Source organism: Platichthys flesus, chromosome 10 (assembly GCF_949316205.1).
Source record: "Platichthys flesus chromosome 10, fPlaFle2.1, whole genome shotgun sequence".
Classification (NCBI taxonomy): Eukaryota; Metazoa; Chordata; class Actinopteri; order Pleuronectiformes; family Pleuronectidae; genus Platichthys; species Platichthys flesus.
The window spans coordinates 9,344,016-9,357,008 of NC_084954.1; the positions used below are offsets into that span (position 1 = coordinate 9,344,016).

At 42.0% G+C, this 12,993-nt stretch overlaps 1 protein-coding gene across 7 annotated transcripts in view; it reads left to right on the forward strand.

Annotated features, from left to right (window-relative positions):
• Positions 1 to 7,942, forward strand: part of qkia (QKI, KH domain containing, RNA binding a) — a 75,472-nt gene extending 67,530 nt beyond the window's left edge. For 3 of the 7 annotated variants that reach the window (XM_062398015.1, XM_062398020.1, XM_062398017.1), the window contains exons 7-8: positions 93 to 167; positions 285 to 856. In XM_062398015.1, the coding sequence (XP_062253999.1) occupies positions 93 to 167; positions 285 to 358 (149 nt within the window). In that variant the 3' untranslated portion in view covers positions 359 to 856. Of the gene's footprint in view, positions 1 to 92; positions 857 to 1,453 lie in introns of those variants that run through there. The other 4 variants (XM_062398019.1, XM_062398021.1, XM_062398016.1 and 1 more) reach the window with 3 other exon arrangements.
• Positions 7,943 to 12,993: the final 5,051 nt, after the last annotated feature.

The following is a 12,993-nucleotide window of genomic DNA, read 5'->3' on the forward strand; positions in this document are numbered from 1 at the left end:
AAATGTGAATGTTGTTACTGTAAAATATGACTGTTTTTTTCCCCCTCCTCAAAGTGAATGGTTTCTAACCTTGTGGACCTGTTACAATCTAGGTGCAATGGCTACTAAAGTGAGACGGCATGACACGCGGGTCCATCCTTACCAAAGGATTGTGACCGCTGACAGAGGTCAGTTTAGTCTATTAGCTACACTCTGCTATGACTGATGCATTTCAATGAATATTATGCCTGTTATGCCTCAATGCCTTATTTGGGAATTTGTATATTGTCTATTTTTTTGGTTAGGTTTGTTTTCCTGTCCTCCCCAACCACCACCACCTTTCCCATCCCATACATCCACAAACCAGCTAAATGGTTGATTGTGGTATGCACATTTGTTTACATTTAATACTTAACATGTTTATACACTGTTTATGTCAGCGCTCAGGCAAAAGTGACGTTGGCAGCTTTTGTGGCTGTTTGCAGCCTCACAGCTGCTCATGCAACTGTGAGGCCATGACAGGTTGATCTTTGCAGGCAGTGTTGAAAGTGTATAATGACATTCCTCTGATGGGAGATAAGAGCCTAAAATGGGACAGGCTTGTTCCCATTCAGCATTATCTCCTTTGTTCATAAGGAGCAAAGGAAATAAGAAATCATTTCTATACTGTATCTTAGAGAGCAAGCAGGCAGAATAACAGAAAAAACAAGTAGCTATGCTGCTACCAGGCACCATTTCACCTTGAAATTTAAATTTATTTTGGATTTTTATTTTTCTAATGGAAGACAGACACGCACAGACATGAGGTGAGGTAGCTTGCATTGTCCCCAGTGTATCTGCAAATATATTGAATAAAGCTAAAACACATTTTTTTATATTTCAGTTGTACACGAGGTACTGTCATTTTATATTTGAGCATTTTATATCAAATGTATTTATGGTTCTTGTGTATATTTATATTATATAAGAATATACTGCTAAATAAAGACAACGAATCGGAAAGCATCGATTCATCTATTCATTGCACATTTAACACTAGCCACAGTTATCTTTCACATAACATCAGTTATTTTAAGTCTCCTTACCACTAATCACACTGTTTGTAACTTGCACTTCAACTTGCAATACACTAAAACACTAGACTCATGTTTTCTATGTTAGTTTGTCTGTTAAACTTCTCTTTGCTTCTGGTTTTTAGGGGTTTGGGGACAATTTGCGCTTAAATTAAACCGGCAAGCAACATGACTCAGGGTGGGGGCTTAGCAGCTTGGATCATGATGATACAGCGGCATGATTAGAATGAGATTAGATGGGATCATCTCATATTGGCAAGGGAGTCAGGAGCAGGGGGCAACATGAGAGATTGCATTCATTTTATTGTTAAAATGATGTCATTCCAGTCTCTTCTTGCTGACACTAATATCCTTTCTATCTTTTTTTTCTGTTTGTTTTGTTTTTGTTTCTAACCACCTAGCCGCCACCGGCAACTAACACATGACCTTCTGACCTCTGAACTCTTCACCCAATGACGAGCCGCCCCAAGCCTGCCTGCTGATCAGTTAACTGGTAATTGCCTTTTGCTAGCCTCTCGGACGCAAGTGAGAGAGACAGAGAGAGAGAGAGAGGCGCCTGCCCGTACAGTTACCCTAACAAGTTCTGACAAAAAACAAACCAGTAGAAACCAACGCAGAGTCTTCACAGAAACCCAACGAAACCCAACAAAGTTGTGTAATATTCATTTTTTCACTTGAGTTCAATTCCCATTCTTTCTCTTTCTTTTTCTTCATGAATCATATATTGGGTGGATGTGTTTGTGGTATTACTCATGAATCTGCACTGAATTATATAGCAATAAAGACCCCACCCCACCCTCACCACCCACTCCCCTGTAACTGCTCTGATTTGGTGACGTCACTTGTACAAGTCCAACTTCAATAACATTTGACACGAACCCTTTGGTTTCAGAGCGATGACATAATCCCTCTCAAATGTTCATCTGTCCCTCCCCAAAACAATTTTAAATACCGAAGAGCCCCTACCTGATCCCACCCTGTTACACCACCCATCTGCCGTGGGAGAAAAAGAAATGGAAGGAAAGGGAACACACGCTCACATTAACTTGTTTAATTTCTGTCATTTTTACATGTTGAGCTCTAAGATGTAATGATGAGCTGACACATTCTGGGTGTGCCCCCTCAAAACAGCTTCCTGTCTGTTTTAAAAAAAGCATGGCTGAAATGATTGCAAAAGGAGCTTTTTATGATTTATGTGTTTTCTCCTCTGTCTTGTGTTTTTTTTTTGTTTTTTTTTTTGCTTTACGTTTAGAGCCATTTTCTCCACTTGATTTTGGTTTTCTCTGTTCACATTTGACTAATGAGTTTTGCTTAAATCGACTAAGGCAGGTGGTTTTCTCTGGAAAATAAAATGCAATCTGATATTTGAAGCAGGCTGCAAAAAGCTAAGAAATTATGAAGGGCAAGATGGGAAGGTCAAAATTGGGCTGATGGGTCCGTGTGTGTGTGATTTGTTTAATTTTTTTTATTAATACTACAATGAAAGTAGGGTGTGCTGAGGCTTCGGGGACAGTGCTTGGGGCAGCGCTCATTTGCTGCTGTCCGTTGCCACGCCCCCATCCACACTACATTCATTTTTACAGTGCCTGATGTATTTGAAAAAAATATCTCGATGAGTTAGCTGAGCTGTGATCAAAAAAACTAAAAAAAAAGTATTAAGTGTGCATATTTAGCCAAAGGGTTTTCCAATGAATTATATATCTACAATTATGCATCTGTCCGACAGGGCTCTCTCTGTGATTTTAGAGTTTAGGGTGTGAATTTTTGGTGCCTGCCTTCAGATGGAACAGACAGCCGGTCAGTTTAAAGATTTCTTTCGACCCATTGATGCTCCATTTCTTCTGAGTAGGTGAAAGATATTACGGCTTTTAACACTAATTCAACATGCTACTCAGTTGCAGTATGTTGGAAGGGGACGGGCACTAAGATTTAAGTACATAAAAGCTTTTGTCAGGACTCTATAGTGAGTTGTTTCATCAGCCACGTTGCCAAATGGGTGTTTGTTTTATTTCTAAATCTCAACATTTGGCCAATTTAATTAAACGCCAGGTAAACATTTTCCATCAGTAGGGACATTAGGTTGGCAGAATCTGAGCCTCCCTATAATTTAGAAATTTAACTTTGAGTTGGTTTCTTTTCCCTGTGAAACATACATTTTTTCGACACATGCCAAACCACCCAAAAGCGCATCCACAATGTGTCACACCTCCCTGTGATGATAGTTTAAATCCTGAACCCCATGATCTTGATTTTTCTTTTTTGTTTAACTCTCAAGAAAAAATAGGATGTGAAAGCCATGCCTGCCTGTTCAAATTGCTTTATACATACGTCTTATATATATATATAAATATATATATATATATAAATATATAAAAATGTAGATATCTGTCATTGCATATACAAATACAGAAGAGAACAAAAAATAGATAATTTTACAGGGTGCTGGAGAAGAGAAAAAAACAATTTAAATTCTATTTTTGGCAATTTTTAGCTTTTGATACTTTACTTGCATTAACAAAATCTGAAAAAATCTAATAAAAAGAAAAACCAGTATATGGAGAAAACAGAAATACAGAGTGGGTGAGGAAAGGAGGAGCTGTTACCTGGGCTATGATTGGAAAGGAGGATGAAGACCAAAACAGTCATAACCTTTGGGAAGTTAGCGAGGATCAGTGCAAGACACGGAACGTTTTCAAAAAAGAGGATCAAATCAAAAGTGCCTTATCAACAGTGGTTTCTGTTTTCTGAGTGTTCCAGTTGTGTTCAATAATATCCAGCACCCGCCAAGTGGCGCAGAGAGGAATGGCTAGTGTTACATGCTCTGATTAGTCGAGCAGGGTAGCTGCCACCATATCGTGGTGTTACCGAAGTTATTCTATGCAAAAAGAATAGCAGTCGTTTTGACCAGCTAAAATATGTGCCATGGTTTTGTCTTCCTGAATATTTTTTTTTCCTTTACTTGACAGCCCTTTACTCTGCTGTATGAGCAGCCTTTGTTCTCTCTTTTAGATTTTAAATGATTATGAAATACTGTCTTGATTTATTTTGTTGTCGGAGACTGTGACTACCTTCCTAGAACAAATTGAACTGCCAATAGCAACGCGGTAGTCTGCCACAACATGTTTTGACCGCGAGCTGAGAAAAAATAGACACAAATCGTTTGAAAGCGGAAACAAAAGGTTGGAGGGGTCGTCCTCCGTTTCGCGCGTTTGTTTCAACAGCTGCAAACCGAAGGAATCCAGTCGATGTTCTGATGTCAATTTAACCTAGAGAAACAATCATGAGATTCACAGAGGACGAATATAAGAAAAACCCGGCTGGTTAATGAAAGGACTTTGTCTATTTCCCAGCCGCAGTTTTCAGTTATTGAAACAAGTGACGGGTTATCACTGGAAGGTAAAACAAAACTCATCATATTAAATTGAGAGAATTGTTAGATCCCAATATTTCCTCCCCCCCCCCCGGCAGTTTGTTTTTCTATTCATAGCTCTTTCATCATGCTGTTACACCGAAAGGTCAATGAAATATATTTTTTTCTCTTTTTTCAGTGTTATTTTAAATTGAAATGCAATATTAAAAGAAAGTGGAGCAAGTGATGGCTATTCAGCATTTGACAGTATTAAGAAAATTCCCTCTGCAATGTTACAACTTGCTGTGTCATTGTGAAAGGCTGGATTAGTCCATCAGGTGAAAGGTGAACTCTATACCTACCGTATTCTCTCTGGCCTGCCTACTACATGTATGATAATGTAATTAACAGCCATTGTTACAGGTTTATAATGTATTTTTCTAATCTCATTTTATATGTATATTAATCATGTTTCTGAGTGCTTCTCCTTTTTTTTTTTTATGAAACACACTGCTTCTTTTCTCCCCCTCTCCTAAACGTCCCTCCTCCTCCCCCTCTTCTCTTTCCTCATCTTGGAAACTGTCTCTTGTGGGGAGTGTTGCCTTTTTCCCTGTTATATTTTGTTTTTGTTTTCTTGCCAATTCCCAGCTTGTTTAACTCATTAGCTACTTTATTAGTTTTTTCTTGTCATAAGTATTTTTACATGCTTGCATTTAGTTTTCATGGTGTATGCTGTTATTTTTTTCTTATTAACCTCTTGGCATTTATTTTAATAAAACATTCTTAGTAAGAATTTTACTAACTTGCTGATATTTTGTCTTGTGTTTTTAACCAGTTTCATGAATGTATTACCTTGGTCTGGTTCACGGACTAACACGATTAAAACTGGTGTCTGGCCACCACTTACACTGACTGATGACCTGCACACTACACAAACACACACCAGTCATCTGTGCACATACAAGCACTCCACGCACAACCTAACTGGAAACTGCACGAGTTGATACGCGTCCTCACTGCCGCTCACGCACTCTCACCTCCGTGCTGGAGAAATCTGCTGACACTCTTCACACTCGCCCTCCGCTCCGTCTCAACACCGCTGCTGTGTCCCCGTCGTCCCTGTTAGAGACAACTCTCTCTCTCGTAAGTCGTCCCTCTCCCTCTGTGTCACTGACCTCGCCAGGCAGGAAGTGTAGAGGTGTCCGGCAGGATGGGGGCGGGCGGTAAAACGGCATGTTATTCAAGGTCACTGAATAACTCCAGGGTCAGTTGTCCCCTCTTGAACAGAGATTAAAAGGGGGGGGGGGTCTTTTCACAAGAGATAGTCAAAACAACAAAAAACTAAACTCAAGATAAAACTCAATTTTTCCTCTTTCTCCGAGCATTGGTTAGTTCTAATCTGTGCGACCCCCCCCCCCCAGCCCCCCACTGCATGTGAATCATCTGAAAAGGATTAATTTGACTGTGAATATGTAGAGCAGAACATCTCATCAGCGCACAGTGTAGACGTATTTACGACAGACACAGGGACCCGTTTGCAGATGACAGTAAGTGTGATCGTCTAAAGCCGTCCCCTGTCTTTTTCTCTCCTTTTTTTTTTTTCTTTCCGTTTTCCTCCCCATTGCCTCCATGGCTTGTCATGCTGGATAGCGGCATTACAGTTATCACCAGCTGTTGTCTGTCTGGTGAACATTCAGCTTATTGATATAACGACTAATACTGGGCCATTTGGGAGCGTCCATAATGCTTAGACACACACCAGTACCACCGTGCCAATATGAAGTACTCTGGGATCAAAACGACCTTACTATTCCTTCCAGTGTAAAATGCTGATATGGCTTCCAGCTAGCCAGTATTTATTGTTTTTGTTTTCCGTTGGTCTGAACCACTGCCAGTGAGTGTTGTTCATTCTACTGCTGTGTCGGTGCACTCATCCCCGGGTTCATTCAGCTCTCTTCCCCCTCCTCGGCTCTCTCTCCTTCTCACCACTAATTAAAGGTATTGACACTGACACACGGGCAAAAGATTAACTTCATTAATCCTGATTATTACTTTAACCCACTGAGTGATGCCTCCACGTTTATTATTTTTCTTCCTTTCTTCTTCCCTCCGCACAACAAAAACAACTTGGCCCTGAACTGCTGTGATTCTCCTCGTGTCTCAGCGAGCACAGAACGAGGATTAAAAGTGTCTAACATCAAACTTAACATTTCTCTCCCGCGCTGAAATTAACATTCTGTGTGTTTGATCAGGAAAACGGGTGTTTGCGCCTCAAACACCTGCTCGTGCACCAACAAGTAGAGACAGATATTGGATTACTGGCAACCAGCTCAAATTGATTTGTTCTCCCTCCTCTGCGCATCTGGAGTTATCGGTTTGTTTTTTTAATTTATTAATGTGAGATTGGCCTTTGATGTCTTTGACTCCTCTGTGCCGTAATGAGCAACTGAAGCCAAAATACGGCCGTTAGCAGTCGTTACATTTTACATGTCAGAGGCGTGTTCAGTGGCTCGCCTTGAAAGCCAAGCTGATGGATGAAAAAAAGGAAATGATGGACGAGGGACTTTCTAAAGCACAAAGTGTTACAAACACTGCCTGAATGTTGCATCTATGCTTCAAAAAATTATCAAAAGTGCCTTATTCCCTGAGATCCTAAAAGTATATATTTTTGTACTTTACCATCCAGTGCCAATTTTCTGTCTCAGGCAATCTTATAAAAGCTTTTTCTCTTTCTTTTTTGTTGAGCACAAAAAAATTAACCTAAATGCCTACGCTTCTTTTTTCTCCCAGCACAATGCACAGAAACTTTTAAACACAAACTGGGAAAGGGTGACCAAAGTGAGGAATTTGGTCTCCAGCATTTCCCTCCATTAAACTTTGGCTTAATGGTTCCTGTTCTGATTTGATCCACTGAGAACGTGACATTTTTTTTGTCTGTTTTCTGATTGGACCGCAGTATGCAGGACATTGCTGCACGCATTCTGCTGCCACCTCCCTAAATCTGTCACAGGGCATTCAGTGCATTTATCTACTAACTACCCTTTCACCTATCGACCCTTTATTTCTTCTTCTGTTCTGTTTAACAAACATTCCTCCAATGAGTTAAACGGCAGGTTAACCGATCAGTATTGGTCTCAGCGATGTAGCAGGTGGTTAAAGGGCAAAAACTACCAAAACAGAGTGAGAAAAAAAAAATCAGCCCCACTGGATTTTATGTTGACTGTGATGAATATAATACATTTTTTTTTCCTAAAACATTACTAGTATGATATATACTGTAATTTCCTCATCTATATAGTGGTGCACTAAAATATGTGAGATTTTCTTCGTGGAGTTGTAAGATTTTATGTGAAGTAGCTTCTATTTTGTTTGGTGTTTCTTTGTTTGTTTTTGTTTTTTTTTATATATATAGAGGGTTAGACTGAGAAAAATGAATAGGGTGTAAAAACATGTATTGCCAGTTTTTGTTGCTCACACCAAAAACAAAAGAAAGGAAAAACAAATGTCATGTGTGCAATAAAGAACCATATTTACAAGCCTCCCTCTGACTGCTCTACCTGGACTGGTCCTTTTGCTTCTTTGTCGGCGACCTCGATTCGCTCTGGTTCCTGTGCATTTAAAGGTAGGTGCTCGGCATTAGCTGGAAGTAAACACCGGCAGAATAACTTTTACCCATAAGCCCCTCCCGGAGAGACCGAGCCCTCTCTTGGATTTTTAGCGTGATGGCGGTTCCACAATTGAGTTAAAGCGTTCTCTCTGCAGATGGTGTCTAGCGGTCAAAAGCGTTTCTGACTAAACTATTTTGTCTTTGACATTTATTATCCGAGCCGAGGAGCAACTGGCACATAAATCCTCCAGTGTTTGGATCCGGTCTGGTTGAGTCAGCGGTTCCACAGTGGACGAGACGCTCTGTGGCATCAGGTTAAAAGTTTGACGCTGCTACTGTAAACCGAACCGACACCATCCAGAGGCGGGCTTGTTTTAATGAAGGCTGACGATAGACTGATGTGTCAGCGTGTTCCTCACCACGCAGAGGTCACCAGCGTCACACTGGAGGAGTGAACAGTGGCGTCTGGGAGACACTGGAGACCCCAGACTCATTTGATCCCACTGCTCCTAAAACCACATTAAACGTTGTTCTATTACCTCGATCATTTTTCAATTAGATTTAATTTCATTAAAACTGCTGAAGATGACAGAGTGTTGTTTTGGTTCTCGGAGGCCTCAGCTGTGATTAAATCTCTGTGTGAATGATATGCAACCGTTCATCTCCCGTATAAATCGACTTTGTTTCTTTTACTGGTGATCGTTTGTTTATTATGAGACTGAATGTGTCTGGGACTTGCTGACAAATAAATTAATATTTATTTGTTTTGCATCACACTATTAATTTGCGGGTTTTGTCACATTCAACATGGGAAGGGAACACTTCACTCTTTCACTGAGCTCAGTGAAACATTTTAGGACAAAGTATTTAAATATACTGATGTTGCGACCATGGTTCTCTCAAACAAGCTGCTTTCAGAGATGCACCGACGTCCAGATGTTTTCCAGATATATTACAAGGGGCTTCTGTGAGGAAACTTAAGTCAGAGTCTGTTATTCTCCTGATGTTTTCCTTTTTCCCCAAATGTCTTGAGTTAAACTGAGAATACAACAGGAAAATGTGCTGTTAATTCACAACCAGCCAGTGGAATGTGTTGACATTTTATGTGACAGAAGCAAAAGAATAAAAAAACAAGCCCAATTCAATTATCTCAAGGTGAAAGAGATGAACACACACTTAGAAGACACACCATGAAGATGTCCACTTGGAAAGACCACGTCATTAGAGAGCTTTCGGGCGATCAGTGCAGGTGTCACTGTTTTCTAAACAAAAAAAAAAAATAGAGATTTCCACAACGGAATGTAAAAACTTCGGCTCATCTGGTGCACGCTCTACCCACACGCCAGATTTCCCCTGCTGTCATGAACAAGTCTGACCTGCACCACCTCCTTCGGCGTTCTTCATACGGGGAAGAGAAACTCAAGAAAATGTCCGGGACAAAATTTCAAAAGCAAATTTCTGAAAATGGCTGTTCAGGAATAAGTTATGAGGTAAGAACAATGCTTACAGGCACCCTTCCTCTGTAGTTCTGCCTAAAGTAATAGATTAATACCATAATACCCTGTACATTTAGAAAACAGTGTCTCACAAGTAGGAAACCCTCAGCTAACCTGCAAACCTAAAAGTCTTATCCAAAGAGTAATCCCATTAAAAGCATAAAAACCCTGATCTGGTTTTGAATCAACATTCCACACACACACAGAGTCGACTTCCTATGCCGATGTCTGCTGATGGCAACCACAGGTGAACAAAAAAAAAATCATCAAAACAAGCAATGTCTCTGTTTTCCTCTTATTTTGAGCCCCCAGCGGAATAAATATTTGCCGGAGACGTCCTCACAGACATTTCCCCCGATGAACACACAAAGGAAACCGACTGTGGGTGACAGTCAGGTGCATGAAGAAAGAATGGACCTGCCATTCCTGTGGGTGATTATCACCACTTCCCTTGTTCAGCTGATACAGCGGTTCCATCTTATTCACGGTTTTAATGCAGAAATAAAGAAAATACGAAGCACTTTGAGGAGGACGTCTCGTTGTGGCTCGAAGTGGCAACTCTGCGGAAGGAGAAAAGACGATGGCTACAACTCTCCCTCGCTGGAGGAGAGAGCTGCTGCTGCTGAATAGGACAGTGGGGAGCAGTGGTTCACGGGGGGGGGGGGGGGGATGCTGGAAGTGACTTTAATGTCATGCAGGAAGTGGAGAGGAGAAAAGGAGGAGGAGGAGGCTGCTGATGGTGGCTTTGGCCCCCGGGAAGATGCATCAAAGAAGCATTTGTCGCAGGGACCAGCTGGGAGTCTAATCACAGAGAGGGAGAGAGAGAGAGAGGGAGAGAGAGGGAGAACTGGGGTTAGTGTGTGTGCATGTGTGTGTTTTGAAGGGGAAGAGTGGAAGGGTTGCATCAGTAGTGACAGATGAACCGGCTTCCTGTGGAATGAATATAGGGCATTCATCAGTGTGCAGCTGTTTCTCTCTCTCTCCCTGCCAGTGTGTGTGTGTGAGTGAGTGAGACTGTGTGAGATTGTGTGTGTGTGTGTGAGAGAGAGAGAGAGAGAGAGAGAGAGAGTTGTTTAGAGTGCACAGTTGTTGGAGGTTTCGAGCTCACACTGATGAATGAAACTCTATAGTTCTTTGGGCACCTGTGCCGGGTGACACAGTGTAGCAGCTGGATGCTGTGTGTTGGCGTTCGATTTAACTGTGTGTGTGTGTGTGTGTGTGTGTGTGCGTGTGCGTGTGTGTTAAGAGAATGAGAGAGTGACGCACAAATTTCATTTATTTTGTATCATAAAGGAGAGAGCGAGAGCAAGTAAGCACTTCTTCAGGAATCATAACTGGGTCCTTTCTGACTTCTTCCTGAGATCCATCTCTTTGAATTGTGAAGCTCAGGTGATTATTTCCCCTGAAGAGAATCTATCATTCTGAGAAGCTCACAGTGTCCCCCCCCCCCCCCCCCCCCCCCCGCCTCTGTTTGTCAGCTGTGAATGAAACGCCGGGGTAGGAGGAAGATATGATGCGATCAGTGCTGCACAGATATATCAACTATTTCAGATACAGAAGCTAAGTGATGGTGAGCAGTTAAGTAATCATCATATCTGATTACAGAGGCAATGCTCCGCCTGGCCTCCAAGAAGAGAGGCAGGAGAGAGTCAATGTGATAAACACTTCATTTCAAGAGGATTGTTTACAAAGCAACAAAGTGAGATTGTTAGGTCCGTAAATTTACTGGTCTTCACTCGAGCATATTGCTTTGAGGAAGGAAGTGGGTCTTCATCTCGTTCGCCATCACAGTGACTTCTGGGTTCAGTTTTCTTTAGGCAGCAGTAATGCATGAAAGCCCCCCCCCCCCCCCCAACACTGCAGAGGATCCTCTGGTTCAAGTCTTTGTACCGAGGAAAATCAATTTAAATCATTATGTTGGGATTTCTCTAGAGCCTTGTTTAATCCTACTGGTCAGATGACATTTCCCAATTCAAACCAAAACAACCCCCCCCCGGACGCCAAGCACGACGTGTACACAACTCCCCACATCGTAACCGCATGCTCACGTGGTTTTAACCCCGGACTCCACCGAGTTCTGAAAAACCAGGTCCTCACTTATCCACGAACACAAACACAGTCACCAGAGAAGTATGAAACACCTCCCGCCCTCCTTTCCCGAGTGATTCAGACTGAGAATCTTTATCGAGTCGCAAGAATAACTCCTAATCCGACTTATCTGGGAAGTGGTGATGTGTGTGTGTGTGTACATGCGTGTATTCTTATGCATAGCGTGTGCAGGTGTGTTTGTGTCAGGCCTCAGTTTGGAACAGCAGCATTCTGGAAGTGTGTGTGTGCTCACCCTGGGAAATGAAAACGCCGACCCAATTTAATACACCTGTGTCTCGCTGCTCTCCAGCCCAGTACTCAATCACACACACACACACACACACACGCACACACACACGCACACACACACACACACACACTCCAACGCTACGTAATCCGGGAGCGGTGCCTCGTCTACACTGATTAATTCAATCTATTCAAATTCAGAAGTTGCCACTTTTGGGATTTTTCACTTTAGAGTCAGAAAGTGAAGACGCACCAACACGATGACAGAGTTATGACTTCACAGGAAATTGTTATTTGTTTCACATTTCTTCATCCGCTTGTGTTTCAAAATGTTTTACAGTTTTAATATATCTCAGACAAAACTGTTTGACTCGGGTCATTACTTGACTTAACTATTAATCTGCAGATAATAAACATATTGTATAAATAATGCAGACTGCTATACAGGGGAAACAGTCTGGGATAATTTCCCGATTTGGGCTTTCCTGTTTGTGTTACATCTCCGCTGTCAAGGATGTGCCTCCACACTGGGTGCGCTCCCCCCCTCAGGTCGAGCTCCCAGCATGCCGTTCAGGTCCTGTTGAGCTGCTCTGTGCCGGGGCGGCCTCACATGGAGCTGCAAGGCGGTAATGAACTTCCTGCCGTACGACTTCCTCGCACAGACATAATCTCATGCACATCCTGGAGGCACATAGGGAGACGGCACATTAGCACGGTGCCATCTTTTACTGGAGAGCGTTTGAGTTCAGGGAGACAAATGACTACATTGTCCCTGGATGTGTTCTTCCTGTGTGCGTGTCTGTAATTAATCTGGGGCGCGTGGCGGCTCTAAACATTAGGAGGGACAGTTTTTTTGTTCTTTCCTTTTTTCTCAGGTGAATTTGTCTTGTCGGATCTGTATCTGCACTAAATCTCCACACTTCGGCCTGTCAGGGAAACACACACACACACACACACACACACACACACACACACACACACACACACACACACACACACACTAAAAGTGCAACTCATTTTATTGCTCTGCAGATTTCTTGTTATCAGTCCTCGTGTTTCTATGGAATCTCTAGAAGTTATCCAAAATGAAAACTGTGTTTTTTCAATTAACTACCGTGGTACAAACATATGCAAGAGGATATGACAACATTACAT